The sequence below is a fragment of the Arvicanthis niloticus genome, chromosome 30 (genome assembly GCF_011762505.2).
Source record: "Arvicanthis niloticus isolate mArvNil1 chromosome 30, mArvNil1.pat.X, whole genome shotgun sequence".
In the NCBI taxonomy this organism is placed as follows: Eukaryota; Metazoa; Chordata; class Mammalia; order Rodentia; family Muridae; genus Arvicanthis; species Arvicanthis niloticus.
The window spans coordinates 6,359,413-6,387,181 of record NC_133438.1 but is presented as its reverse complement, the minus strand read 5'-3'; the positions used below and the strand labels follow the sequence as shown (position 1 = coordinate 6,387,181).

The window sequence follows — 27,769 nt, the reverse complement described above, 5'->3', positions numbered from 1 at the left end:
TTGGTGTGATCTTTCTTCTTGAGTTTTATACAGTTTGTGAGTTGTATTGTGGATATTCTGAGCTTCCTTTTGGCTAATATCCACCTTTCAGTGACTAAATACCATGTGTGTTCCTTTGTGACTGGGTTACCTCACTCAGAAGGATATTTTCAAGTTTCATCCATTTGACTGCAAATTTCACAAACTCATTGTGTTTAATAACTGAGTAGTTATTACTCCATTGTGTAAATGTATGACATTTCTGTATCCATTCCTCTCTTGAAGGACATCTGGGTTCTTTCCAGTTTCTTGCTATTATAACCAAGGCTGTAATGAACATAGTGGAGCATCTGTCCTAGTTATATGTTGGAGCATCTTCTGGGTATATGCCCAGGAGTGGTAGAACTGTTTCCAGTTTTCTGAGGAAATACCAGACTGATTTCCAGAGTTTTTATACCAGCCTGCAATCCCACCAGGAATGGAGGAGTGTTCCTCTTTCTCCATCCTTGCCAGCATCTTCTGTCATGTGAGTTTTGAACCTAGCCATTCTGACTGGTGTGAGGTAGAATCTGACTGTTGTTTCCCTGATGACTAAAGATGCTGAACATTTCTTTAAGTGTTTCTCAGCCATTTTGAAATTCCTCTGTTCAGAATTTTTTGTTTAGCTCTGTACCTCATTTTTAGTAGGGTTATTTGGCTCTCTGGAGTCTCACTTCTTGAGTTCTTTGTATATATTGAATATTAGCTTCCTATTAGATATAAGATTGCTAAAGATCTTTTCCCAGTCTGTTGGTTACTGTTTTGTCCTATTGACAGGGTCCTTTGCCTTACAGAAGTTTTTCAATTTTATGAGGTACCATTTGTTGATGCTTGATCTTAGAGCACAAGCCATTGGTGTTCTGTTCAGGAAATTTCCTCCTATGCTCATGGGTTTGAGGCTCTTCCCCACTTTCTCTTCTTTTAGTTTCAGTGTGTCTGGTTTTATGTGGAGGTCATTGATCCATTTGGATTTGAACTTTGTACAAGGAGGTAAGAACAGATTGATTTGCATTCTTCTACATGCTGACTACCAACTGAACCAGCACCATTTATTGAAAATTCTGTCTTTTTTTTTACTGGATGATTTTAGCTCCTCTGTTAAAGATCAAATGACCATAGGTATGTAGGTTCATTTCTATGTCTTCACTTCTATTTCGTTGATCTATCTGCTTGTCTCTGTACCAATACCATGCAGTTTTTTAAAAATCACTATTGGTCTGTAGAACAGCTTGAGGTCATGGATGGTTATTCCCCCAGAAGTTCTTTTATTGTTAAGAATAGTTTTTGTTTTCCTGGGTCTTTTGTTATTCCAGATGAATTTGCAAATTTGTCTTTCTAACTCTATGAAGAATTGAGTTAGAATTTTGATGGGGATTGCACTGAATATGCAGATGCTTTCGATAAGATGGTCATTTTTATTATATTAATCCTGCCAATCCATGAGCATGGAAGATCTTTCCATCTTCTGAGATCTTTGATTTCTTTCTTCTTTCTTCAGAGACTTGAAGTTCTTGTCATACAAATATTTAGATTCACACCAAGGTATTTTATATTATTTGTGACTATTGTGAAGGGTGTCGTTCCCTATTTTCTTTCTCAGCCTGTTTATTCTTTGAATAGAGGAAGCCTACTGATTTATTTGAGTTGATTTTATATCCAGACACTTTGCTGAAGTTGTTTACCAGGTTCAGGAGTTCTCTGGTGGAAATTTTGAGGTCACTTAAGTATACAATCATATTACTGCAAATACTGATATCTTGACTTCTTCCTTTCCAGTTTGTATCCTTTTGAGTTCCTTTTTTGTCTAATTGCTCTAGCTAGGATTTCAAGTACTATATTGAATAGATAGGGAAAGAGTGGGCAGCCTTGTGTAGTCCCTGATACTAGTAAGATTGCTTCAAGTTTCTTTCCATTTAGATTGATGTTGGCTTGCTATACAATGCTTTTACTATGTTTGGGTATGGGCCTTGAATTTCTGATCTTTCTAAAACTTTTACCCTGAAAAGATGTTGAATTTTGTCAAATTCTTTCTCAGCATCTAATTGGATGATCATGTGTTTTTTTTTGTTTTGAGTTTGTTTAAATAGTGGATTATTTTGATGGATTTCAGTATATTGAATCATATTTGCATCCCTGAGAGGAAGTGTACTTTTTCCTGATGGATGATTGTTTTGATGTGTTCTTGGATTTGGTTTTTGAGAATTTTATTGAGTATGTTTGCATTGATATTCATAAGGGAGTTTGGTCTGAAGTATTCACAAATTGCCTTACATGAGGAACCTCAGATATGACATGCATTCTAACTGGCACAGGGAATGAGAAACATTGATATTAAAGAGATTATCATTCCCGATCCTACCACATGGAATTCTGCCCCAGAAAACACTAATAGCAAGGAGGCAAGAACAGCTCTGATGGTTGTTTCTAGAGAGATGAAAGAAGATGATGTTGCTATGGAAATAGTTAGTTCCATGCAGGGGGCTGTTTTGGATCTTAGAGTCCAACATGACTATTTGTATTTATTGTCTTGGTTTTTCCTTGACTATTTGCATCTATTGCATTGCTAGTTCCACAGCCTAGTACTGACCTTAATACTTGCATGTAACTAAAATGATATAAAAGCAAAAAGAGGAGGGGAGATGGGATAGGGGGTTTTTGGGTGGGGGAATGAAAAAAGGGGATAACATCTGAAATGTAAATAAATAAAATCTCCAATAACAAATGTAAAACTTGCCATCCACCAACATACTGGTGTTTGAGGGAGTTCTGTGGTGGGGCATTGTTAACATGCTTTGTAGTATTGTTGTTGTCTCAGGTAGAAAATCAGAATCATCTTAACTTTATCAAATTTTGAGACTTCTCAGTAACTTAAAGATTGCTTTTTGAAGCTGTGAGAGGAGGAATAAGGAGCTCTCAGAGTGAAACAATAGACAAAGGGCTAGAAGAATGGAGCAGAGGTAACTGGGCTCCCGGAGAGTCCACTTACACCCAAGTCAGTCAGCTTCATAGAGGAACTAGAAAACAGGAAGCAGAAGTTGCTGTGGTAGATGTTTCTGCCTCTGCCTTCCTGTATGGTTCTCACGGTGAGTTGGGGGTAGGGCACCACAAATTTTCATGAAGTCTCATTATATCAAAGGACAGTTTGTCTCATGTTTCATACATTGGTTTCTGGGTCTCAGAAACTGCTAAAGTATTGATATAGAGCAAGGAAATATAATTTTACAAAGCAAAATAATTTTATGTATTAATATATGGATGGACTTTGAAACATACTCAATGAAAGGGTGGAAAACACAATGTCACTTATTAGGTAAGTACAGCTCTATAATACACCCAGGATAGACAGATCTACAGAGGCATAAAGCAGGAACTGAGAGAGTGTGATAGAAGTGAATGCAAAATTTGCACATGATTCTCTTGAGTGTGGTGACAGTGTACAGTCTAGAGATAGACAATTTCCCTGATTGTACAAACTCCACGTGAGCAAAAACTTATTTATTTTGCAGAGATCGACTTCATGATCTGAATATGTTTGCATCAATTTTTCTTTTCATCCTTTCTTATATCTTTGCACCTAGGAGACAGTGACATTTGTGAATTGATTTGTTTTCTGCTATTTTGATGAAAATGTTTTTGAGATCCAAGTATTTCCTGGTGGGCTGTCCAGTATTACTTAAGTACAGAATCATATATGTAAACAGGCCTAATTTGATGTTTTCCTTTTTAACTTGTGCTTTATTTCTTCCTCTTGTTTACTGTTCTAGGTAAAATACCAAGAACTAGGATGAAGAAGAATGAAAGAATAGGGCTGGAGAGATGGCTCCATGGATAAGAGCACTGACTGCACTTCCAGAGGTCCTAATTTCAATTCCCAGCAACTACACAGTGGCTCACAACCATCTCTAATGGAATCTGATGCCCTCTTCTGGTGTGTCTGAAGATGGGTACAGTGTATTTAAGTATATTAAATAAATACATCTTTTAAAAAATGAACTATAAAAGACATTCAAGTAGGCAAGGTGAGGATGTGAGAACAGCGGCTCATATGAATGTCTACAGCCCACTGAGGTATATTTTGAAAAAAAGTAAAAGAGTAGATAGCATTTGTCATCATAGTTATAGAGGGTATGCTTTAGTTCTTCCCAATCTAATACAGTATTGCTCAAGGGTACAAATAGGACAGAAAAATTTATCCTTACTTATAAATGCTATGACATTATGCATACAGGGGCCCAAAAACTTTTACCAGAAATCTTCTAGAAATGATGAACAGTTTCATAAATGTGGTACTATATAATATTGACTTACAAAACTCAGTAGCCTTTCTATATATCAATAACAAATATGCTTCCAATGAAATTACAGAAACATCCTCATTCAAAATAGTCTCATAATATAAAAAACATGTATGGGAATAAACCTAATGGAGGAGTTGAAAGACCTCTCTGATGAAAACTTCAAATTTTTGAAGGAAGACATTGAGAAAGACCCTTGCAGATGGAAAGATGTCTTTTGTGTATATGGATGAAGGACTTAATATTGTGAAAAGTATCCATCATGCCAAAAATAATTTGCAAATTCAATGCAATCCCAATCAAAGTACCAAAACCTTTCTTCACATACTTAGGAAAAAACATCCCATTTATATAGAAACACAAAGGAAGCCCTAGGATAGCCAAGTAAGTCCTGACCGAAGTGAATGGTGCAGGGGATCTCACAATACTTGATTCCATGTTGTACTACTGAGCCATATCAAATAACACAGCAAGGTACTGGCACAAGAGGGATATACACAAATGGAATGAAATAGATTCTAGGTTTGACAAAGACATAACAATTGACAAAGATGTAAACATTCTTCATGGAGATGTAAAAATGGGCATGGAGGACGGACAGATCAACAAATGATAATAAAGGTAAACACAGATTTCAATTATGCAGAAAAATGAAACTAAATTCTGACATCTTGTCCTGCAAAAGGTTGAACTTCAAATGAAGTCAGGGATTAATAAGATTGTAATAATACTTACAGATGTCTTAAGTCTGCAAATTATGCTAACAACAGCAGCAGCAGCAACAACAGTAACAATACAAAAAACATTCAACTTCTCTCTCTCTGTCTCTCTCTCTCTCTCTCTCTCTCTCTCTCTCTCTCTCTCTCTCTCTGTCTGCCTGTTCAAATTCTGCTCCATCCTGTTTGTCTCTGCCTGAGTCTCATGGGGAAAAAAAAGCACAGCTTCCCTGGACAGTTTCAGATCTTGACTTGACTAGTATTGCTCTGTGGGTTTTAGATATGATAGAATGGGGGTTAATACAGTAGTCCATGTCTTAGCAGTTGGGATACAGTAAGTTGTAATTCATTTTGGCTTCCTTTCTAATGTGATATTGGTACTTTATGAGGGAATTTCAAAGGATTTCTTAGTTGCATTTGGACTTTACAGTTATGGCTTTTCTAGCGTGGTTTGAATATCAGGCCCAATGAGTGACTGAGTTTCCCATTTGAGTCAGAGATATTATCATTTTCCTTTGGGGAGAGATGTCATTCACTGACTATTTAAATCTTAAGATGATGCCACACATGGGCATTGTAATTCTTCCCTGAGCCCTGAAGGGGTTAGGAATTCCACAGGAGGAATAACAGAGTCAACTAAACTTCAGAGACTGAAGCACCAATGAAAGGACATACACTGGCTGGACCTAAGGCCCTGTACAAATACAGTGAATGTGCAGCTCAGTCTCCATGTGAGTCCCCATGGAACTGGAATGAGGGCTGTCCCTAAAGCTATTGCCCTTCTGTGGAATTGTGGAATCTGTTCCCCTGGATGCGTTGCCTTATGTGGCCTAAATGGGGGATGATATGCGTAGCCCTGCAGAGCCTTGATGGGCCAGGGTAGAGGGTATCTAGTGGGGGACATCCACCTTCTCAAAGGAAAGGAAGAGAGAGTATGGGGAAGGGACTGTGTGAGGGAGGTACTGAGATGGGGGCAGCAACTGGGATGTAAATGAACAAACAGATTAATGGAAAACAGTTCTTTCTATAAAGAGTGTGGGAAATGACATGGTCAGAAGTTCACAAGAAGAGAGGTGGTGATGGGTAATGAAATGGGCAAGGGAAAGGTAGAATAAAGTAATATTATATGCTTCTGCCTTATAATGCAATAACAGTTTTGAAAACAGAAAAGATGACTAGTTTTTAAAAACAGCAAAAAATTTAACTCTCTTCTGAATTTATTTCATGGGGAATTAAATTGGTTTTCTCATGATAGCTAGAGTAACTCAGAGTCCCTCACTGGGGAGGATGGTGTTCCCCAGACCTTTGGCATCATCTTTTTATTCCAATGTCATTAGTTGCAAAAGTCCCCTTGGATTCTTGGCACTTGGTGTAGTTATTTCTTAAGTACCAGGGTTGTTCTTTGATCATCTCATTATTAAACTTTAGAATTCTCACTTTCTTAGACTAATATGATCTCTAGACTCAAGAATCCCAGTGCCCTGTCTCTTTTGTGATGCAAGCTGGGCTCATCCTGATCTCACTACAGAAAATCTCCTCTAACTCGGATCAAATATATTAAACATCTTACGAAATGGGTTAGTAACTTTTCTCTTGCTGGAACAGAACTCCATGATCAAACCAGCATATAAAAGTAGACTTTTAGTTTTGGAGGAATGGCTAACCTGTTAAAGGCTATTGCTCACAACCCAAAATATAAAAAGACATGTTTAATTGAGCTTGTGGTTTCAGAGGTTGCAAGGCAAAAGCATGGTGACAGGAACAGCTGAAAGGTCACATCTTACCCTTAAAGCAGGAGGAAGAGAGAGGGCACTGAGAATGACATGAGTTTTTGAAATTTCAAAGCCCTTGTGAAATGCCTCCTGTAACAATACTATACCTCCTTATTTTTCCAAACAGTTCAACTTAGTGGAGACCACGTATTTAATCATGTGATCCTATGGGTGCTGTTATCATTTCAACCAGAAAATTGATTATTTTATATCCAGCCACTTTGCTGAAGTTGTTTATCAGGTTTAGGACTTCTCTTGTGGAAGTTTTAGGGTCACTTAAGTATACTATCATATCATCTGCAAATAGTGAAATTTTGACTTCTTTCCTATTTGTATCTCTTTGACTTCCTTTTGTTGTCTAATTGCTCTGGCTAGGATTTCAAGTACTATATTGAATAGGTAAGGTGAGAGTGGGCAGCCTTTTCTAGTCCCTGATCTTAGTGGCATTGCTTCAAGTTTCTCTCCATTTAGTTTGATGTTGGCTACTGGCTTGCTGTATATTGCTTTTACTAAGTTTAACTATGGGCCTTGAATTCCTGATCTTTCCAAGACTTTTATCATGAAGGGATGTTGGATTTTGTCAAATGGTTTCTCAGCATCTAGTGAGATGATCATGTGTTTTTTTTTTCTTTGAGCTTGTATATATATAGTGGAATACATTGATGGGTTTCTGAATATTGAACCTTCCCCGCATTCCTGGGATAAAGCCTACTTGATCATGATGGATGATTGTTTTGATGTGTTTTTGGATTGGGTTTGCAAAAATTTTCTTGAGTATTTTTGCATCAATATTCATAAGAGAGATTGGTCTGAAGTTCTCTTTCTTTGTTGGGTCTTTGTGAGGTTCAGGTATGAGTGTAGTTTTAGCTTCATAGAACAAATTGGGTAGTGTTCCTTTTGTTTCTATTCTGTGCAATAGTTTGAAGAGAATTGGTATTAGGTCTTCCTTGAAGGTCTGATAGAATTCTGCATTAAAACCATCTGTGGACCCAGGTTTTTAAACTTATCCATGTCACCAGACTTTTGGGTTCCCATAGTCACCTTAAAAGTAAAGACATTAACGTCATCCTACATCAAGAGAGGGAGTAAGGAGATTATGCCTTGCTTGAGGTTGTATAGCGCTAAGTGTTACTCTTCTGTCTTAAATGGAAGATAGTGACATTCCTGCAGTGAGCATGAGTGGCTGGAACATTGAGGAAGAAACTGTAATGTCAGATAAAGAGCTGTGGTCATCAGAGAAATATTGAGGAAGGAGAAATGGTGACACTTAGATACAGAGTGTTGAGAAGGAAGTGATGTCTTGTCTAGCATTTAGGAAGCTAGAGGAACAAAATACCAAGCAACTAAACCATAGTCCAGGCCAGCAGGAGGGGGATCAACTCTTATTGGGTTAGCTATTTCTTTTTGCTAGCATTCAGTGCCACAGAACACAGCATCCTTACCAGAGAATGCACAGGGGTTGCTGGAGGTTAGACTTAACATCTTTGAAAATTATCAGCTAATCTCACCAGATTTTTTCTTATTCTTTTTCATTTTTTGAATTTTTTTATTTAATTCAGATAAAATTGTTTATCATAAATTTGAAGGATATCTCTAAACATTTCTTAAGGTTCATATTGAAATGTGTGCTGTATATTTTCATTACAAAATAAAAATTGTGATATTTTTAATAAATGCTTTGAATTTGTCCATATTGTAAGCCAAGATACTAGATAATAAATAAGATACACTCTACATAGGAATTACAAAAATTCATAGCATTAATATTTCATGTCTGATCTTGAGTGAACAAAGAATATAGACTTCTATTCTTTTCCCAACTGTGTACAACTAATAGTTTCTATACAGACACATAACCATAATGCAATCTTCAAATATATAAAGACATGTAAATGGCACCAGAGAATCTCAGGTTCAGAAGAAACCATAGAAAACATTGACACAACAGTATCAAAGAAAGTGCAAAATGCAGGAAGCTTCTAACCCAAGACATGCAGAAAATCCAGGACACAATGAGAAGACCAAACCTAAGGATAGTAGGTATAGAAGAGAGCAAAGATTCCCAACTTAAAGGGCCAGTGAATATCTTCAGCAAAATTACAGAAGGAAACTTCCCTAATCTAAAAAAAGAGATACCCATAAACACACAAGAAACTTACAGAACTCCAAATAGATTGGAACAGAAAAGAAATTCTCCTTCTCACATAATAGCCGAAACACCAAATACACAAAACAGATTTCTTTATAATGACACAGGGTCAAATACTAAGTTATAGAAACAGAAAGTGAACTGATACATACAGAAGGGGAGAACACAGCCTGAGATCAACATATCTGTTGTATATCAGTCATCTTTGAGAAGGGGATAAAAATTTGAATAATCGGCATGGATTACTAGTTGCTATCCTTCATGGAATGGATACAGTGTAGCTTCTAAACTGAAACTGATATTAACACATGAGACAGATGCCAAAGAATGAAAGTAGGAAGTAGTCGATTTTAGTGTCACTGTGGATGGCTGACAGTAAGATGAGTTATCACAATACCCACCTGCAAAAAGAGCACAGGGCATATACTGACTTAGCACTAACTAAGAAGGGGCTCTCACCCTATCTCACCCAACACAGTGGAGGTAGTCTCCCTGAAGTGATCCTTCATGACAGTATCCACTATGCAGGGACTACACGGTGTTAGCCTTTCTTTCTTGAGCACATTTGCAAACTTTAATTTTCAGTTCTGTTTTTCAGCCCATAATTTTGTCAACCTTTACAATTCAGACTTAATGTATGAATCATCTGTATATGAGCAGACAGTGTCCATTTCATTGTAAAATTTACATGATTAAAATCCTATTGTACCCCATCTATGTTCTAAAAAGTCAGAAAGTTAATGTGTCCTGTGCAATCCTTACTCACAAGGATTTTGAACCCATAACCATGGTGAAAAGTAAGACTGATAGTAGACAATCAGGATGATGCTGAGGCTCATAGTTAAGATACTAACAATGTTCAAGCTATAATGGGTATTTGGGCATATATAAGCATTAATTCAAAAGTATCCTTCAAAAACTCAGAAAAATTCTGAGCAGTAAAATAGGAATACCAGAGAGGTAAGGGTGTTGATAAATTATTCCTACAGAAATGACATATGTTGCTAGGAAAAGGACAATGCATCTGTAGCAGATTTTTCAAAAGAGTGGAGTCAAATCAAGGCTCATGCACATATCATATTTCCTTCTACATATCTCTTCAAGTTTCCTCTGTATTCAACCATGACAACTGAAAAATAGCTTCTCGGAATGTCTCTTCTGTTATGCATCCTCCCTGCAGCTTCAACCTGCATCTTTCTATACTGTGAGACACTGGGCTCCAGGAACAACATGACTTTTGCCATTTGATGTCTAAGTAACTGTGATTACACACAGATGACCTACACAAGGTTGGTCCCATGTGTATTCCTTCATGGTGTAGAAACTTATGGGCCATTGCTCTCCCTGTGGAATAGTAGACAGATAACTTATGGAAGGTAAAGCGTTTTTTTTTTGCAGTGATATGGTGATATAAACACTGAACATTGACAATGTTTCTTTCTACAATGGAACATATTGTTGTCACAACAGTTAAAAGGCAGTGGCTGGTTGGTTTATCTCTCTGAGTTCAAGGTATTTTGTTCTATACAGTGAGAATCAGGACAACCTGAGCTATGTATAAGACTCTTTCTCAAAAAATCAGAAAACCTCCTAAATTGATCACACATTTCTAATGAACCCTAATATAATTCATTGGTTCACCAGTTGGATTTGTGTAGAGTCTTGAGAGAAATGAAGCTTTCTGTCGCTGCTCTCTCATCTTGTGAGTAGACATTTTTTATATATCCCCATGGAAAGTTCATGTAATATCCCCAATGCATCTCAAGGGTTTGGTCTGGTTGAAGGAATGAATAATAACTAAAAAGGTGGTCTGAGAGAAAAAGATCATCCAGCTCTGAGATTTTATAGGTAAAGGTGCAAACTCAGGAAACAAACAGGTTCATTTTGTGTTCAGTCCTAGTTCCTTTGATTGGGACCATCCAGGCAGATATAGATGGGCACAATGGAGATGGTGTGCATGAAGGGATCATAACAAGATTTTGGCTCTAGTGTCTGTACAGACGCAGCTGAAGGAATAGGATGAGGTTCAGAACTGTGTGAGATTCAAGTGGTTATGTCTCAGAAACAGAAACTAAAGAACCACAGAGTCAGAAACCACATATTCTGGAGCCCAACCCACTACAGATCTGTGAAAAAAGAGCCAGGTGCCCCAGATAAGTTCCTCTTCCTCAGAGCCTGATAATATGACAGCCTCATGACACAAATAAGAATCCAGACTGCCTAGGCCATGTACTTCTTGTCTGTTCATTTGGCAAGAAGATAAACTCTGCAAACCTGCAACAACTAGAATATGCCATGACCCTCACTCTCACAGCCCTGCTGTATCTTGGTGAGATGTAAAGACTGAGGGGAGAATTTTTGTCTGAGAGGAAATCTACCTCACAACCATTCTGTGGCATATCAGGATGTCTCATCAGCTCAGAAGTCATCTGAAAGTGGAGGAGCTGCTCAGGTTTCAGTGCAAACACTCACAGGTATCTCTCTTTCAGGATTGATCCTGGGATCTGGGAACCCAGTACTGTCAGGTGAGTGTCTTCTTAGCTGTTGCATTTTGAACATATTTGATGGGGACTACAGGTCACTCCTGAAAGAAGAAGATGGAGAACAGTAGGTGTGGGCTGATGCTGGGGATGCCTTAAACATTCTTGGTCTGACCACTGGTATCTGAAGGATATATCCTTGAACACAGCTGCTGATATTTTCAGGGGCCTTCTCTAAACCCACAATCAAGGTGGTGCCAAGCAATGTGGTGACCATTGGGCAACAGGTGACCATCTTCTGTGAAGGGTCCTTACATGCCAAAGAATACTGTCTCCACAAAGAAGGAAGTCCCGATTGCCTGATACTGAGAACCCTTCGAGAAACTGAAAAGAAGGCCAAGTTCTCTATCTCACGGATTCGATGGAATCATGCAGGTCAATACTGGTGTTCCTATAAAACCCCAACTAACATGTTACGACAAAGTGACATCATGGAGCTGGTGGTGACAGGTGAGAAGACTTTACCTATACTGCAGGATCTTCCTTGAGAAAAGGTCTAAGTTCATTGGCGACTCCCTTTCTTAAATCTGAGAACAGGGTAACAATGCTTCCCATGTGAGTTCACTTAACAGGCTTCCTCATCTCTCTTAGGAGTTATCCTTGGTGAAGTCATGCTGTCTGTCCTCCCCAGCTATGTTGTGACTTCAGGGGGAAATGTGACCCTTCAGTGTGCATCACAAGTTACATATGATAGGTTTATTCTAATGAAGGAAGATGAGAAATTCTCCACTCTGGTGCCCTCATGGCAAACATACCCTGCAATATGGCGAGCCCTTTTCACAGTGGGTCCTGTGACCTCTAACCAAAGGTGGAGGTTCACATGCTATGGATATTACTTGAGTAACTCTCAGTCGTGGTCAAGGCCCAGTAACCACTTAGAACTCCTGGTCCCAGGTAAGGAAGCCACTGCTTTCCCTTGAATGATCTTACATCTGATACAGAATTTCAGAGAAGGATGTGATGTGTCGTGGATGATTGAGAGCCTAGGAGACTGAACCCAATGTGTGATACAGCTGGATGTAAGGTGCAGAAATCGGGGTTGATGTTAACAGTGGAACCCAAGAGTTTTAGGAAGTGTGGAGGCATTCTATATCCCTGTGGTATTGTAGATCTGCTTAAGTCTCGTTTGCAAGTGTTACCTTCTTTGAGCAACTGACAGACATACCTCATGTTCTACTTCCTTAAAGGGACCCATCACAAACCCATCATCTGGGCTCATCCAGGTTCCATGATAACTTCAGGAAGCCCTGTGACCATCTGGTGTGAGGGGGACCACAAAACCCAAACATATATGCTATATAGAGAGGGAAGCCTAGAATCCTGGGACAGACAGTTCCAAATGGACCATATCACACCCAATCTGTCAGTGCATCCAGGCACCATTGTGTCCTCAGGAGAGAATGTGACCCTTCTCTGTCAATCATCAATCCCAGTGGACACTTTCTTTCTGTTCAAGGATGGTGCTGCCTATCCTTCTATGCATCAAAGATTAAAATTCTAAGATCCGCAATGTGAGGCAGAATTCTTCCTGAGTGCTGTGACCCCAGTCCTTGAGGGTCTCTATATGTGCTTTGGTTCTCAAAGCTCATCTCCTTACCTGTTGTCACACCCCAGTGTTCCTGTGGAGATCAAAGTCTCAGGTGAGGTGATTCTGACCTGTGTGAGCTCAGAAGGTAACCCATGATTTATGACCAAGGAAGCTCTTGAATGGTATAGGAGTAAGTTTAACATAGAAAGGATCATAAAAAGAAGGTTTATTATTCAGAGATTAAGAAATAAACTGATGTTTTATAATTAATGACCACTCCACCTTCTACATGGAATCTAGAATATTCCATGTAGAAAGTAGAAGGTTCTGGAGAGGCTACAGTATACATGTAAGAAGACTTAAAGGGATGAAAGTATGCAGGTGATGTTTCACACATCATGCTCATAATCTATTTGACACAGTCTTTCGGTACTCACAAACTCTTTCCAACAAAAGTTTTAGATTTTCCTGTCCAGGAAGTTTATTCTATTCTAAAATGCATGGAAATTCTGTCTTTGTGAGTCTTCATTCCTGTATTAGCTTGGATGGTGATCAATGTGTTGGGTATGGAAGTCAGACTTTACCATCATCCCTAGTAACAGAGAATCTCAGAGGCTAGGCTTCAATACAGGTATGCTGATGAATAGTGATATTGAGAGGAGCCCTGATTGCTTTACTCATAAATGAGAGGTGTCAAGTCCCCTGATTGCTTTACTCAACAGTATCAGGTCATGAAATTCCCATGGTGTCTGGCCACAGAGGTCTAAGCAAGAACTCTGTTGTGGGGAGAGTATATGGATCATGCTATTTATGGCATTGGTGAATTTTCTTCAGGAGAGGTTGACATGGAAAAAACATTTTACTGTGTAATTTTGTTTCTATTTATTCATTCATTCATTTATTTATTTTTATTTATTTAAAATAATTTTCAGATTTTATCTCCTCACCCCATTCCCCACCACCACCCAGGAACCCCCTATCCCATTCCCCCTCCTGCCTCCACAAGGGTGTGTTCCCACCTACCCCCAACTCCCCCTTCACCACCCTCTATTTCTGCCTCCTGCTCCGTGTTTAGCCTTCATGGGACAAGGGATCTCCTTTCCCACCCATACATGACAAGGACATCCTCCTCTAAGTATATAGCTGAAGTCATGGGTGCCTCCGTTTGTGCTCCCGGGCTGGTGGTTTAGACCCTGGGGAGCTCTGGTTGGCTGGCACTGTTGCTCTCCTCTTGGGGCCACCAACCCTTTCAGCTCCTTCAGTCCTCTAACTTATTCATTGGGAGCCCTTGATTAGACCAATGGGTAGTTGCAAGCATCCACCTCTGCTTATGTCAGACTCTGGCAAACTTTCGAGGAGACAGCTGCATCAGGCTCCTGTCAGCATGCACTTCCTGACATTTATATCAGTGTCTATCTTTGGTGACTGCACATGGGATGGATATCAAGGTAGAGTGGTCTCCTGATGGCCCCTCATTGACTTTCTGTCCTACACTTTGTCACCTTATTTGCTCTCTTGAGCATTCTGTCACTCCTTCCAAGAAAGACCAAGGCATCCACACTTGGTCTTCCTTCTTCATGAGCTCCATATCCTCACTAGCATCTACCTGAGTTTTTGATCTTAGCCATTCTGAATGGTATGAAGTGAAATCTCAGGATTATTTTGATTTGCATTTCCCTGATGACTAAAAGTGTTGAACATTTCTTTAGGCGCTTCATGGCTATTCGAGTTTCCTCAGTTGAGAATTCTTTGTGGATGTGGAGAAAGAGGAAGACTCCTCCATTGTTGGTGGGAATGCAAGCTGGTACAACCACTCTGCAAATCAGTCTGGTGGTTCTTCAGAAAATTGGACATAGTTTTCCGTTTCTACAAGTTGAAATTTGAGAGCTCACAGAGGCAGCAAGTTCCTGTTATTCCTCATATCATCTGTGTCATCTGCTTAAAGAGAATGTCTCTAGAACCCACTTAAGCAATAGTCCTTTCCTATTTGCTGCTGGGATGGTGACTTTGTGTAGGGATGTTGTAGAAAGCTAGGGAAGAGTGTCAAGGATCCTTCCTTCAAGTTTATAATGTTTAGCTCCAGTGTAGAAAACTAGCTGGGAGGCCAGATAACTTGAGATTAATTCATAACAACATACTTTCTTCTAGGTGACCTGGAACAGGTAAACTGACTGCAATATAGTTTCATGTTGCATGGCTATCAGTTTGAAGGATAGTTAATATAAATACACAGCATGGCCATTCACTTAGTAGAACCTCTTGCATCCATCAAAAAGACCAGTAGGAAACTCCTTCAGAAGAGAGAGGGTTCATCCAGATCTGCATGAAGTTATGTGATGAAAGTATTCTACATATACAGGAAGGAACATATGAAGTAGGGCCAGAGTTGTAGCTCAGTTGGTAGAATCATTGTCTAGCATGCAGGAAGCCCTGGCACTAAATACATTGTGAACCATGACTGATACTTGTAACTACAGCATTCAGAAAGTGGAAGCAGGAGGATCAGAAATTTAACGTCATCCTAGGTAACATTGAGTTGAAGGCCAGTCTGGGCAATGTAAGACTCTATCCCAAAGAAAGAAGGAGAAAAGTTGACAGACAGGAAGAAAGGAAAAAATTAGAAAATGAATGGCAGACAGACAAAAAAGAGAGAAACAAGGAAGAGATTGAAGGAGTGGGAGAGAAACAAAGTAAGAAATTAAATTAAGAAATTTGGACTTGCCAGGCATGGTGATGCACACCTTTAATCCCAAGACTCAAGAAACAGAGGCAGACAGATCTCTGTGAATTCAAACACAGCCTTGTCTACCTAGCAATTTTCAGGACAGCCAAGGCGATAAAAGATTTTTGTCTCAAACAAACAAATGAAAAACTAAGAAGCTTAGACTATTTTATAAAATCTTTTGTATGAATATTCACAGTAAAATCAGCATAAATAAAATTTCCAGTTCATTTCTTTTTTAAATTTTTTATATTTATTTTAATTTTAAAAATAATTTCACACATAAGAACTGTATTTGCATTATTTATACCCCTTCCTCTCTTCTTCCAGTTCCTTCTATTTATCCTTTGCTCTCTCTCAAATTCATGACCTTTTCATTAATCTTGCTATATGTATGTATGTGTATATAAATACAACATCCTGAATACAACGTGACATTTAGTTTTGCTCAAATGTGTAAGTATTTAGGGCTCACCACTTGGGATTCAATAACTCCTCAGGGGCTCATCCATGGAAAGACTAGATTTTCCTCTCACAGCAGCTGTCACTTGTCTGTAGCTTCCTCAACTAAGTGTGGGACCTTTCATTTCACCTACCCACACTGGCATGTCAACTAGTGTTGTCATTACAGTTTTCTTTAGACAAATTCATACACATATATATATAGTCAAAAAATTCATGGGTAAGACTCCTTGACATAGAAGACAATATCTTACATCACATGTTCTGGTCCTCTGGTTCTTGTATTTCTGAACTCTCATGAAATATTTCCTGAGCTGTAGCTGTAGGGGTTGTATTGTAACTGTATCAGTTAGAGATGGGTACATCATTCTTAGTTGTTCTCTGTGTTTTGACTGGTTGTAGATTTCTGTGATGGTCTCCACATCCTGTATAAGAGAGATAGAGGGAGGGGGGAGAAAGGGAGGAGAGAGAGAAAGAGAGGGGGAAGAGAAGAGAGAGGGAGAGAGGAGAAGAGAGAGGGAGAGAGACAAGAGAGAGAGAGAGAGAGAGAGAGAGAGAGAGAGAGAGAGAGAGAGAGAGAGAGAGAGAGAGAGGAGTTAACTTTTGAGAGAGGGCCTAACTATGTAGCCCTGGTTGCCCTGAAACCCACTATGTAGATCAGGCTGGCCTCCACCTCACAGAAATCTGTTTGCCTCTGCCTCCAAAGTTCTGGGATTAAAGGCATGGGCCACCACACCTGCCTTGGCTTATCTATCTTTAAATGCCATTTCTGTTAAAATAATGGTGTAGGTGAAGGAGGAAGGAAGAAAATAAAAACATAGGACCTAGGAGAAACACTTGGGTTTCTAGTATTTTACACAATCTACATTTTTCTTTTGGTTCTTTCTGAGATCAGCTCCTTAGGCCATCACCAAACATATCAGACCCCAAGACAGGTAAGTAAAGAGAATTTTTAGCCATAGGACTCAATACAGAAGATTAAGCCCTGTCCAAGGGAAGCAAAATCCTGGGCTGATTTTCATCTCCCCTGACCTCTGTGACCTCTTTTTCTGTAACCTCTAGTTTCACAGCCCCAGGATTACACAGCGGAGAATCTCATCAGGATGGGGATGTCAGTCTTGATCCTTGTGCTTCTTGGCATTCTGCTGTTTGAAGCTCAGCACAGTCAAAGACAGACCCAACATATGGCTGGGAGAGAAAGCAGTGCTTCTTTCATGGTGGCAGAATCCTGTGAATAAGTCCAAGGATCTCAGGTGATTCTTCAAGAAAACTCTGGGGCTATAGTTAGTGGGGAAGCATTTTCAGAGATCATTCAGAGAGGAATGGGATTTGAGTGTAGGGAAACACCTGGGTACTGTGGTGGAAAGGTCTTCTATAGCCAATCATCTTGTTTTCTCTTCACCTTGATGTATACTTCGCATCTCTTCTGCTGCCTCCAATAATGGGGAAGGCATAATCCTGTCTCATCAGTCAGCTTTGGGTCCTAATCTTGTGTATCTTCTGCCTTCCCCCTTTTCCTTTATTATATGCTACCATATTTCATGTTGCATCATGAGCCTTCATCTTCTCTACTGAAAACAAAGAAGCTGGCTGAGATAGCAAAAATGATGTTCAAGAATCAGATTCCAAAATGCAGAATAAGATACTAATGTAAACAATGTCCCAGTACTGTCTCTTTTACCCTCAGCTTTTACTACATGTTATTTATGTAGTTTTCTTGAAATAGAAGACTTACAATGAACATATTTGCATTTCAAGGACCTCTCTGGTGGGGGAGCTATTGACATGGCTATGAAAATATCATTTTTAAAAATAATAATTAAAGAAGAGGTCATGAATTCCGGAGGGAGTTTGAGGAGGTATGGGAGGAATTGGAGAAAAAAGGAGGGGTAGAAATGCTGTAAATACAGTACTCATATAATAAATTCAGGAAAAATTAAATAACCTTTCCCACACATCCTGGTGTGCACGACTTTCCCTAACTACAGTTCATAAGCACATCACAAGCAACTTCATAACCCCTGTAGAATGTCATTTATATGTAGAGTTTAGAATTGAGACACTAAACTAATAAAATTTTTTAAAGATTTATTTTAGTTATATGAATACACTGTAGATGTTAGATACACTGGGAGAGGGCATCAGAGCCCATTACAGATGGTTATGAGCCATCATGTGGGTGCTCAGAATTGAACTTAGGACCTCTGAAAGAGCACTCAGTGCTTTTAACCTCTGAGCCATCTCTCCAGCCAAGATAGTAAATTTTTTGTAGATTTACTTATTTATATTATGTGTGTGAGGACACTGTTGCTGTCTTTAGACACACCAGAAGAGGGCATCAGAGCAGATGTTTGTGAGCCACGATGTGGTTGCTGGGAACTGAACTCACAATCTCTGGAAGAGCAGTCTGTACTCTTAACTGCTAAGCCATCTCTACAGCCTGAAACTGATATATTTTTTAAATTTAAAATTTCAGTGTTTACCACATGCATTTATAGAAACAGCTGGAATGTAAATGAATCAAGAATCTTGAACCACTTTGCTGTCAATTTTGATCAGTTCAATGAAGACATTTTTGAAAAATGATTAATTTTTTTTGTGTTACCTGCAATGTCACTTAGAATTCTTTCTAATACGAGGGACTTTAACTTACTTCCTGGCCTTACTGCAATAATTAGGGCTTTACATAGGAACCTAAACATTCTATGAAAAGAAGAGATATTGCTGTCTTCTTTCTGATTTAAAATTTGACTTATGAGACTTCTAGGTTTTCACTGTTATATAGAATGTTAAATTTGGTCTAGTATGTTATCTTATTTAGATGGAAAATTTATCTGTTCCTATTATCTGTGATTGCTAATTGTGAATGTGCATGTGAAAGCCACAAAGGCTATTTCTTTATCTACATGGATGCCTTCATCATTCACGTTTTCAGTTTTATTCCTTGTTAATGTAATGGATAGTATCAATTACATTATGAGTGCCCCAGACTTACAAGGTTGTGTAAATGCTGTGTTCATGTTGGACACATTGGAGCAAAGTTGATAATACATCTATGTCACTAACAATAAAATATATTCTCACACATGTGAATCTCATCATGTATAAAGTGCATGCTGACTGTTGTAACACCCTGTCCTAGTTAACATTTTATTTCTGTGATAAGGCATCAGGACCAAAAGCACTGAGGGGGAGGAAAAGGTCATTTAATCTTACATATCTCAGGTCACTGTCCACTCTGAAAGGAAGGCAGGAACTAAAGCAGGACAGAACTGGAGGCTGGAACTGAAGCAAAACTCTTGGAGGAGTATTAATCCCTGGCTACATTTTTCCCTATGTAGACCTGCCTAACAGCCATTAATAACAATCACATCACAGATTAATACTATTTTGTCTGTAAATAGTGACAAATTGACGTATTTTTCACCAATTTGTATCCCCTTGATCTCCTTTTGTTATCTTATTGCTCTACCTAGAACTTTGAGTACTATGTTGAATAGATACATGGAGAGTGGGCACCCTTGTCTTGTCCCTGATTTTAGTCAGATTGCATCAAGTATATCTCCATTTAATTTGGTACTGGCTGTTTGTTTGCTGTATACTGCTTTTATTATGCTTAAGTATGAGCCTTAAATTCCTGATGTATCCAACACTTTTAACATGAAGTTTTGTTGTATTTTGCCAAATGCTTTTTCATCATTTAATGAGATGATCATGTGATATTTTTCTTTGAGTTTGTTTATATAGTGGATTACTTTAATGGATCTTCATATAGTGAACCAACCTTGCATCCCTGGGATGAAGCCTACTTAATTGTGGTGAATGATGGCTTTGATGTGTTCTTGGATTTGGTTTCTGAGAATTTTATTGCATATTTTTGCATTGATATTCATAAGTGAAATTGGTCTGAAGTTCTCTCTTTTGGGTGGGTCTTTGTGTGGTTTATGAATTAGAGTAATTGTGGCTTCATAGAAGGAATTAGGTAGTATACCTTCTGTTTCTATTTTGTACAATACTTTGAGGAGTGTTGGTATTAGCTCTTCTTTGAAGGTCTGATAGAATTCTGCACTAAAGGCTTCTGACCCTGGGCTTTTTTTTTTGTTTGGGAGACTTTTAATGACTACTTCTATTTCTTTAGGGGTTGTGAGACTGTTTAGATGGTTTCCCTGATCCTGCTTTAGCTTTGGCACCTGGTATCTGTCTAGAAAATTGTCCATTTCATCCAGATTTTCCAGTTTGGTTGAATATAGGCTTTTGTAGTAGGATTTGATGATTTTTAGAATTTTCTTGGTTTCTGTTATTATGTCTCCCTTTTTATTTCTGATTTTATTAATTTGGATGCTGTCTGTGTGCCCTCTGGTTAGTCTGGCTAAGGGTTTATTTTTCTTCTTGATTTTCTCAAAGAACCAGATCGAGGTTTTGTTGTTTGTAAAGTTCTTTTTGTTTCTACTTGATTGTTTTCAGCTCCGAGTTTGATTATTTCCTGCCATATATTCCTCTTGGGTGTATTTTGCTTATTTTCCTTCTAGAGCTTTTAGGTGTGCTGTCAAGCTGCTAGTGTATGCTCTTTCCAGTTTTTTTCTTTGTAGGCACTTAGAGCTATGAGTTTTCCTCTTAGCACTGGTTTCATTATGTTCCATAAGTTTTGGTATGATGTGCCTTCATTTTCATTAAATTCTAAAAAGTCTTTAATTTCTTTCTTTCTTTTTTCCTTGTTCAAGTTATCATTGAGTGTTCTTCAGCTTCCCTGTGTATATGGGCTTTTAATTCTTTTTGTTATTATTGAAGCCCATCCTTAGTCCATAGTGATCTGATAGTATGCATGGAATTATTTCAATCTTCTTGTAATGGTTGAGGCTTGTTTTGTGACTGATTATATGGTCATTTTTGTAGAAGGTACTGTGAGGTGCTGAGAAGAAGATATAATCTTTTGTTTTAGGGTGAAATATTCTGTAGATATCTACTAAATCCATTTGGTTCACAATCTCTATTAGTTTCACTGTGTCTCTGTTCAGTTTCTGTTTCAATAACCTGTTCATTAGTGAGAGTGGGGTCTTGCACTATTATTGTGTGTGGTTCAATGTGTGTTTTGAGCTACAATAAAGTTTTTTTTTTTAATGAACTGGGCACCTTTGCATTTGGGGTATAGATGCTCAGTATTGAGACTTTCTCTTGGTGGATTTTTTCTTTGATGAATATCAAGTGTCCTTACCCATCTCACTTGATAACTTTTGGTTGAATTCTATTTTATTGGATCCATTTTGTCTAGAAATTTCCTCCATGAAAGAAATCAACCCATTTAATTTGAATTTGGTATCAGACAAATTCTTAGGCAGAATAAACATAGGTAAATTTTCCAAATATCATAGTGTTGGTCTCTATCCCAGTTACAGCTAAACTTCTTGATTCCCTCTGACACTTTTGAAAGTCAGGTTCTTTTTTCTGACTTGGTCCCAGAACTGCTTTCTAGGTCACACTAATGTGGCCTATTAAGTTTGCTCATGAAATCCACCTTATTATCCAGCCCAATGTCTCAGAGTCTTCAACGTTTCTCTAAACCCCAGTATGGCTAGGTTCTTCACAACAAGAGCTAACTCTCTGATACCAGTTTCTCTATTACTTTTCTGTTGCTCTGATAATACACCTTGACTGAGGCAACTTATAGCAGAGTTTATTTTGATTTATGATTCCAAAGGGTTAGTTCCCATAATGACAGGGCAGAGACAGTAGACAGCCATGGTAGCTGGAGCAGGATGCTAAGAGCCCTCTTGAAACACACACACACACACACACACACACACACACACACACACACAAACTGCAAGTGGAAATGAAAATGTCTCAATTCTTTAAACGTTCAAAGTCCACCTCAAGTTGTTGGGAACCAGACCTACCCAAGGTTTTTTCAGAGGCTCAGATGAAAGAACAAAGTAAATATTAGCTTTGTGTCCTTATCCAGGCACAGACTTGGCAATGCTGGTCTGGGTTGTAGCCAAGAGTCAAAGTTGTATTTGATAAATGGGATCTCATGAAACTGCAAAGTTTTGTAAGGCAAATAGCACTGTTAATAGGACAAATTGGCAATCCACAAATTGGATAAGGATCTTCACCAACCCTACATCTGACAGAAGGCCAATGTCCAAAATTTACAAAGAACTCAAGAGGTTAGACATGAACAACTCACAGGACCCAATTAAAAATAGGGTATAGACCTAAACTGAGAATTCTGAAGAAAAAAAATATCTAGAATGCCATGACACACTTAAAGATATTTTCAAAGTGCTTAGTCATCAGGGAAATGCAAATCAAAACAACACCCAGATTCTACCTCACAACAGTCAGAATGGCTAAGATCAGGTGATAGCAGATGCTGGCAAGGATGTGGGAAAAGAGAAACACTCCTCCATTGCTAGTGGGATTGTAAACTGGTACAACCACTTTGGAAATTAATTTTGCAATTCCTGAGAAAATTGACAATAGTTCTACCTGAAGACCCAGATATTCCACTCCTGGGTATATACCCAAGAGATGCTCCAACATTTCACAAAGACATTTGCTCAACTATGTTCATAGCACCCCTTTTTTTAATAGCCAGAAACTGGGAACAACTTAGATGTCCCTCAATTGAAGAGTAGAAAAATTTAGCACAGCTACACCATGGTCAGATATTAACAACAAAATCATCATGAATTTGCAGGCAAATGGATGGAAGTTGAGAATATCATCCTGAATGAGGTAATCCAGTCTTAAACAGACATTCATGATATGTACTCACCCATAAGTGGATATTAGCCTTAAAATATAAGTACCATGTTACACGCCATGAACCCAAAGAAACTAAACAGTTAGGAAGGCCCAAGCAAGAATGCTTAAATATCCCTTAGAAACAGGAATAAAATAGTCATAAGAGGCAGATGGAGGGAGGGAACTGGGAGAGAGGAGGAATGGGGAATTCAGGATCAGGTGTGGGAAAGGGCAGGAGAAGTTGCTAGATGGCCATGAAAATGAATGGAAATCTGCAATGATGGTGTTGAGGAGGTGGGGGATGGGTCTCCAGGATGAGACATGACCTGGAACAAGGGAGGTGTCCAAGAATCAATGGGGGGGTGACCCTAGCAGTGACACACTACATTGGGGATATGAAACCTGAAAGAGGCCACCTTCTGTCCAGACAGAAACCACAATGGAGCGATAGAGAAACCAACCCAACCACAAACCCTTCAACCCAAAAATTTATCCTATTTACAAGTACTGCAGCTGAAGGATAGGGAGCAGAGACTGAGGGAATGGCCATCCAATAACTGGCCCAACTTGAGACCATCCCAAGGGCAAGCACTAATCCTTGGCACTATTATTGAAACTCTGTTATGCTTGCAGACAGCAGCATGTTATCCTCTGAGAGGCTCCACTCAGAAGCTGAGTCAGACAGATACAGACACCCACTTCTAATTAGTGAATGGAGATTGGAAATTCTTATGGAAGAACAGAAGGAAGAATTGTTGGCCCTGAAGGGGATGGGAACTCCACAGGAAGATAAAAGAGTCAACTAACCTGCACCCTTGGGCCTCTCAAGAGTCTGAACCACCACCCAAAGAATATACACAGGCTGGACCTAGGCCTCCCTGCACATATGTAGCAGATGTGCAGCTTGACTTTCATGTGGTTCCTGAACAAGTGGAGTGGGGGCTATTGCAATATCTGTTTCCTATATGTGGGATATGTTCTAGCTGGGCTGCCTTGTCTGGCCTCAGTGGGAGAGGAAGCACCTAACTCTCAGACACTTGAAGTGGCAGGTTTGGTGAGGATACCGAGTGGTTGGAGGTAGAGGGTGGGCTACCCACCCAGAGGAGAAGGGCAGGGGGTATGGGGGAAGGACTGTGGGAGTGGGTGACTGGAAGTGGGTCAGTGAGTGGAATGTAAAGTAAAAATAAATAAAAAACATGAAATTGGAGAAAAAACTGTCAATACTGTAGTTTCTGGGGACTTGATTTCCTCCCTGGACTGTGATTATCAGACCTCAACCATCTGTGTTGGTGATATTTTGTGCTTGCTTTGTCACCATTGTCTGATTTAGCTTTCTGCTGACCTTGACTCATTTTCTCTCTACAAATAGAATACACTTGTAAAACATGCTGAGCATAAATCATCAGGCTATGCAGGAACTCCTGAACCAAGTGACTGCTTTTTGTATTTATTTCTTGTCTTATTTATTCCTTAATCCCCAATCCTCCCACTGGATGCCTTACTATTTAGGACCCTTATTCCTCTAAGTTCTGGCTGTCCAGTGACAAACTTCCTCCAAAGGCTAGATCTTCCTAACTTCACCAAACAGTGCCACCACCTGGAGATACGTATCCACATTCTTTAGTCTATGGACAGCATATTCAAACTATCATATTCTCATTCTCTCTAATCTCCTTTCTAACTTGATTATTCACCCACCCCAAGTCACCTTTCCATGCTCATGTCTTCTTAGCCTTCCTTCCTGAACTATGCACTTCTGATGGTTTCAGGGGGAGAGGAATTCATTGTCTTCAGTTGTGAACCCAATGTAGCCAGGCTTTAATGGGCAGTTCCCAACCAATAGTCACAGAAATGATCATTGTTAAACTTAGTGGATCTCAAGGCCAAACAGCAGAGATAAACTGTTCTAAAGTGACTCAGATGCATGTGCTGAATACTCACCATACATTGAGGCTGAAGAATGACGTGGAAAGAAGAGAAGGGGTCTAGCATCCTTGCAGTGAGCCTTTGGGTTTTAGGATAATGTATACCTAAAGAACTCAAGCAGAGGGCTTCACATGTACCTGTTGATACACATGTACTCAATCATTTTATTAGATACCGTCTTAGTCACTGTTCTATTGCTCTAAAATGACCCATTTAATTGAGACAACTCTTATGTAAAAGAAAGTATTTAACTGAGGGTTTGGTTACAGTTTCAGAGGTTTAGTCATTATTATCCTGGTAGGGCACACATGGCGTTGGACCACTAGCTGAGAACTACATTCTGATCTGCATGTTTTAAGAATGATTGACTGAGTGTAGAATGGGTTTTTAAACCCTCAAAGCCCAGGCCTCAGTGACATACTTCTTTCAACAAGGCCACCCATAATTATTCTAACCTGAGCAAAGAGTTCCACTCCTTTGTGACTAAGCATTCAAATATGTGAGTTTATGTGGCAATTTTTAGTCAAACTACCACATGTATGCCCACTGACATTTGGAGGAAGCAGTGAGTCCCGGTCTGTGATACTAACTTGACTGGTTGTCAAGGTGTCATATCTGAAACATGTTCCTCCCCAGATCATTCTCTTACAAAGAGCAAAATTACTAATGTGTTGGCACACATGTCAGCCCCGAGTCCAAGTGATGATCTATCATGGTTAGAAATGCAGATTTAAAGTCACTGTCTACCCAGGAGGGCCTTAAGAAACATTGGTGGGCATGTGATCCAAATAATATCATCTGATTTCTACAGCCTCATGAACTTCCACAGGACTCTGATAACCACCATTTAAGATATTCAGTCTCAGTAACTTCTCATGGTATTGTTCAGATACCACTAGAGATTTGTACCTGCTAGGTGAGAGGTAATAAATTCCTACTCAAAATATCCAAACATACATGTGCAGAGCGGATGTAAGGTAGTCACACAAACCGAGATCCCTCACTAATGACCATGCACATAGATTTTCCCCAAAACTAAAGACAGGTGAGGACAGAAAGTCTTGTATTTACGACCATGAGCATGATTGTGAGTAGTATCAGTAGTGATTCTCAGTTGGTTGGGCACTAATGGACACACAGGACTGCAGAGCTAAGCTAACAGAATCTATCCAGCTATGTGCTTAGTGGTTGTGGTGCACAAAGAGTAGATTATGAATGCATTACCATGGGACAAGAATGCCCACATTTCTAGGGAATTGTTGTTGCTGTTGTTTCTCCTCCTCGTCCTCCTCCTTTTCCTTCTCCTCCTCTTCTTCCTCCTCTTCCTCCTCCTCTTCCTCCTCCTCTTCCTTCTTCTTCCTCCTCCTCTCCCTCCTCCTCTTCATTCTCTTCCTCTTCCTCCTCCTCTTCTTCAAAACCAGGGACAATGTTGCTATTGCTGTGACTCAACATCTGACCTACCACAGAAGGTAGATTGGATGCCATGTGATGATGCAAGTTCATTACATGTAGCTCATCCTGCCAGTAGAGGGCAGCACCTGCTCCTCCTGAGAATGATACCCTGGGGAGGGCAGTGTCACTGAGTTCACAGGAACATCAAAGCTGAGGATGTAGCTCAGATAGAGCAATTGTTGAGCACAGAGGATGCTCTGGGTTCAAACAGAGGGAAAATTCTATCACTTTTTCTCAAGGCCAGGGAAATCAGATACCCATAAAAAGTGATACTGTGACATACTGGGATGACTAGTCATAGGCATACATACAAGGAAGAGGATGGAGGGGTTGCTGGGTCTGATAGACTATGTGACTATTCCATTTCAAATGGATGTAGTGAAAAGTTTGGGATATATTGTGCAGTGTGAATTTTTCTGTTATATCCAAAGTGTAAAAATCATGCGTATAGAGAAATAGAATTTATAGGTTATCAAAATGGTTTGATATTGATACACCATGCCACTGATGTATTTTGATCAGTAGAATTCGTGCACTCAGGAGCCAAAGTGGAGAATAATAGGTGTCCTCTGACAATCATGTGACACAAAGGAAAGGTGAATTTCTTGTAATCTGGCTCATATGTGATGCTGAGGTAGAGAATCTTCCTAGATGGGAACATTTCACTAGTGAATGCCATAAGGAGCTATTCTAAATCACTGGGTTTAGTGGTACAAGCCTGTAATCCCAGCACTCAGGAGGCAGAGGCAGGAGGATTGACAAATGTTAGAGGTCAGCCTGGTATGTATTGTGTTCCTGGCCAACCAGAGTTAGTTACTTAAGAGATCCAGTTTCAGAAAAAAGGGGAGAAGGAGGAGGCAGAAGATCAGAAGGTGAGGAGGAGGAGGAGGAAGAGGAAAAGGAAGAAGGAGAAAAAGAGAAGGAGGAGGAGGAGGAGGAAGAGGAGGAGGCAAAGGAAGACAAGGAGGAGGAAGAGGAGGAGGAGGAAGAGGAGGAGGAAGAGGAAAGGAAGGAAGAGGAGGAGGAAGAAAGGAAGGAGGAGGAGGACTGTCTAGGAATAGTGGTACACACTTGTAACACCAGTGTTTGTGAGGCTAAGGTAGTAGGAGTGCACATTTGAGTCCACAGTTGTATATATATCCAGACTGAATCCCAAACATCCTAAACAAAGGATTGCGGTTTGAGATAGTGTACTGCTCTTTCAGAGGACTCAAGTTCAGATTCTAGCAAGTATGTCAGATGTATCACAACTGCCTGTAAATCTAGCTCTGTGACATCTGACAGGTACTTGAACTCAAGTGCACAGTATGCCCCCCCCCCCCCCCGCTCTCCACATGTGTCCTAGTTATATGTTGGAGCATCTTCTGGGTATATGCCCAGGAGTGGTAGAACTGTTTCCAGTTTTCTGAGGAAATACCAGACTGATTTCCACAGTTTTTATACCA

At 39.5% G+C, this 27,769-nt stretch overlaps 1 protein-coding gene across 5 annotated transcripts; it reads left to right on the top strand.

The window, feature by feature from the left end:
• The first annotated feature begins 1,030 nt into the window (after positions 1-1,030).
• Positions 1,031-24,162, top strand: LOC143440864 (leukocyte immunoglobulin-like receptor subfamily A member 5). 5 transcript variants are annotated; one of them, XR_013108211.1, is made up of 7 exons: positions 11,132-11,279; positions 11,440-11,475; positions 11,656-11,940; positions 12,082-12,384; positions 17,265-17,455; positions 22,900-22,937; positions 23,580-24,162. XR_013108211.1 is itself a non-coding variant. In XM_076927745.1 (6 exons), exons 2-6 carry the CDS (start codon positions 3,959-3,961, stop codon positions 14,985-14,987), a joined length of 888 nt encoding a protein of 295 aa, XP_076783860.1. In that variant the 5' UTR covers positions 1,031-1,137; positions 3,783-3,958; the 3' UTR covers positions 14,988-17,395. The 5 variants fall into 5 exon arrangements, 4 of the variants coding, with proteins under 4 accessions (XP_076783860.1, XP_076783861.1, XP_076783862.1 ...); XM_076927745.1 differs by lacking the exons at positions 11,132-11,279; positions 22,900-22,937; positions 23,580-24,162 and adding exons at positions 1,031-1,137; positions 3,783-3,962 and having other exon boundaries at positions 14,728-17,395; XM_076927746.1 differs by lacking the exon at positions 22,900-22,937 and having other exon boundaries at positions 23,580-24,157.
• Positions 24,163-27,769: the final 3,607 nt, after the last annotated feature.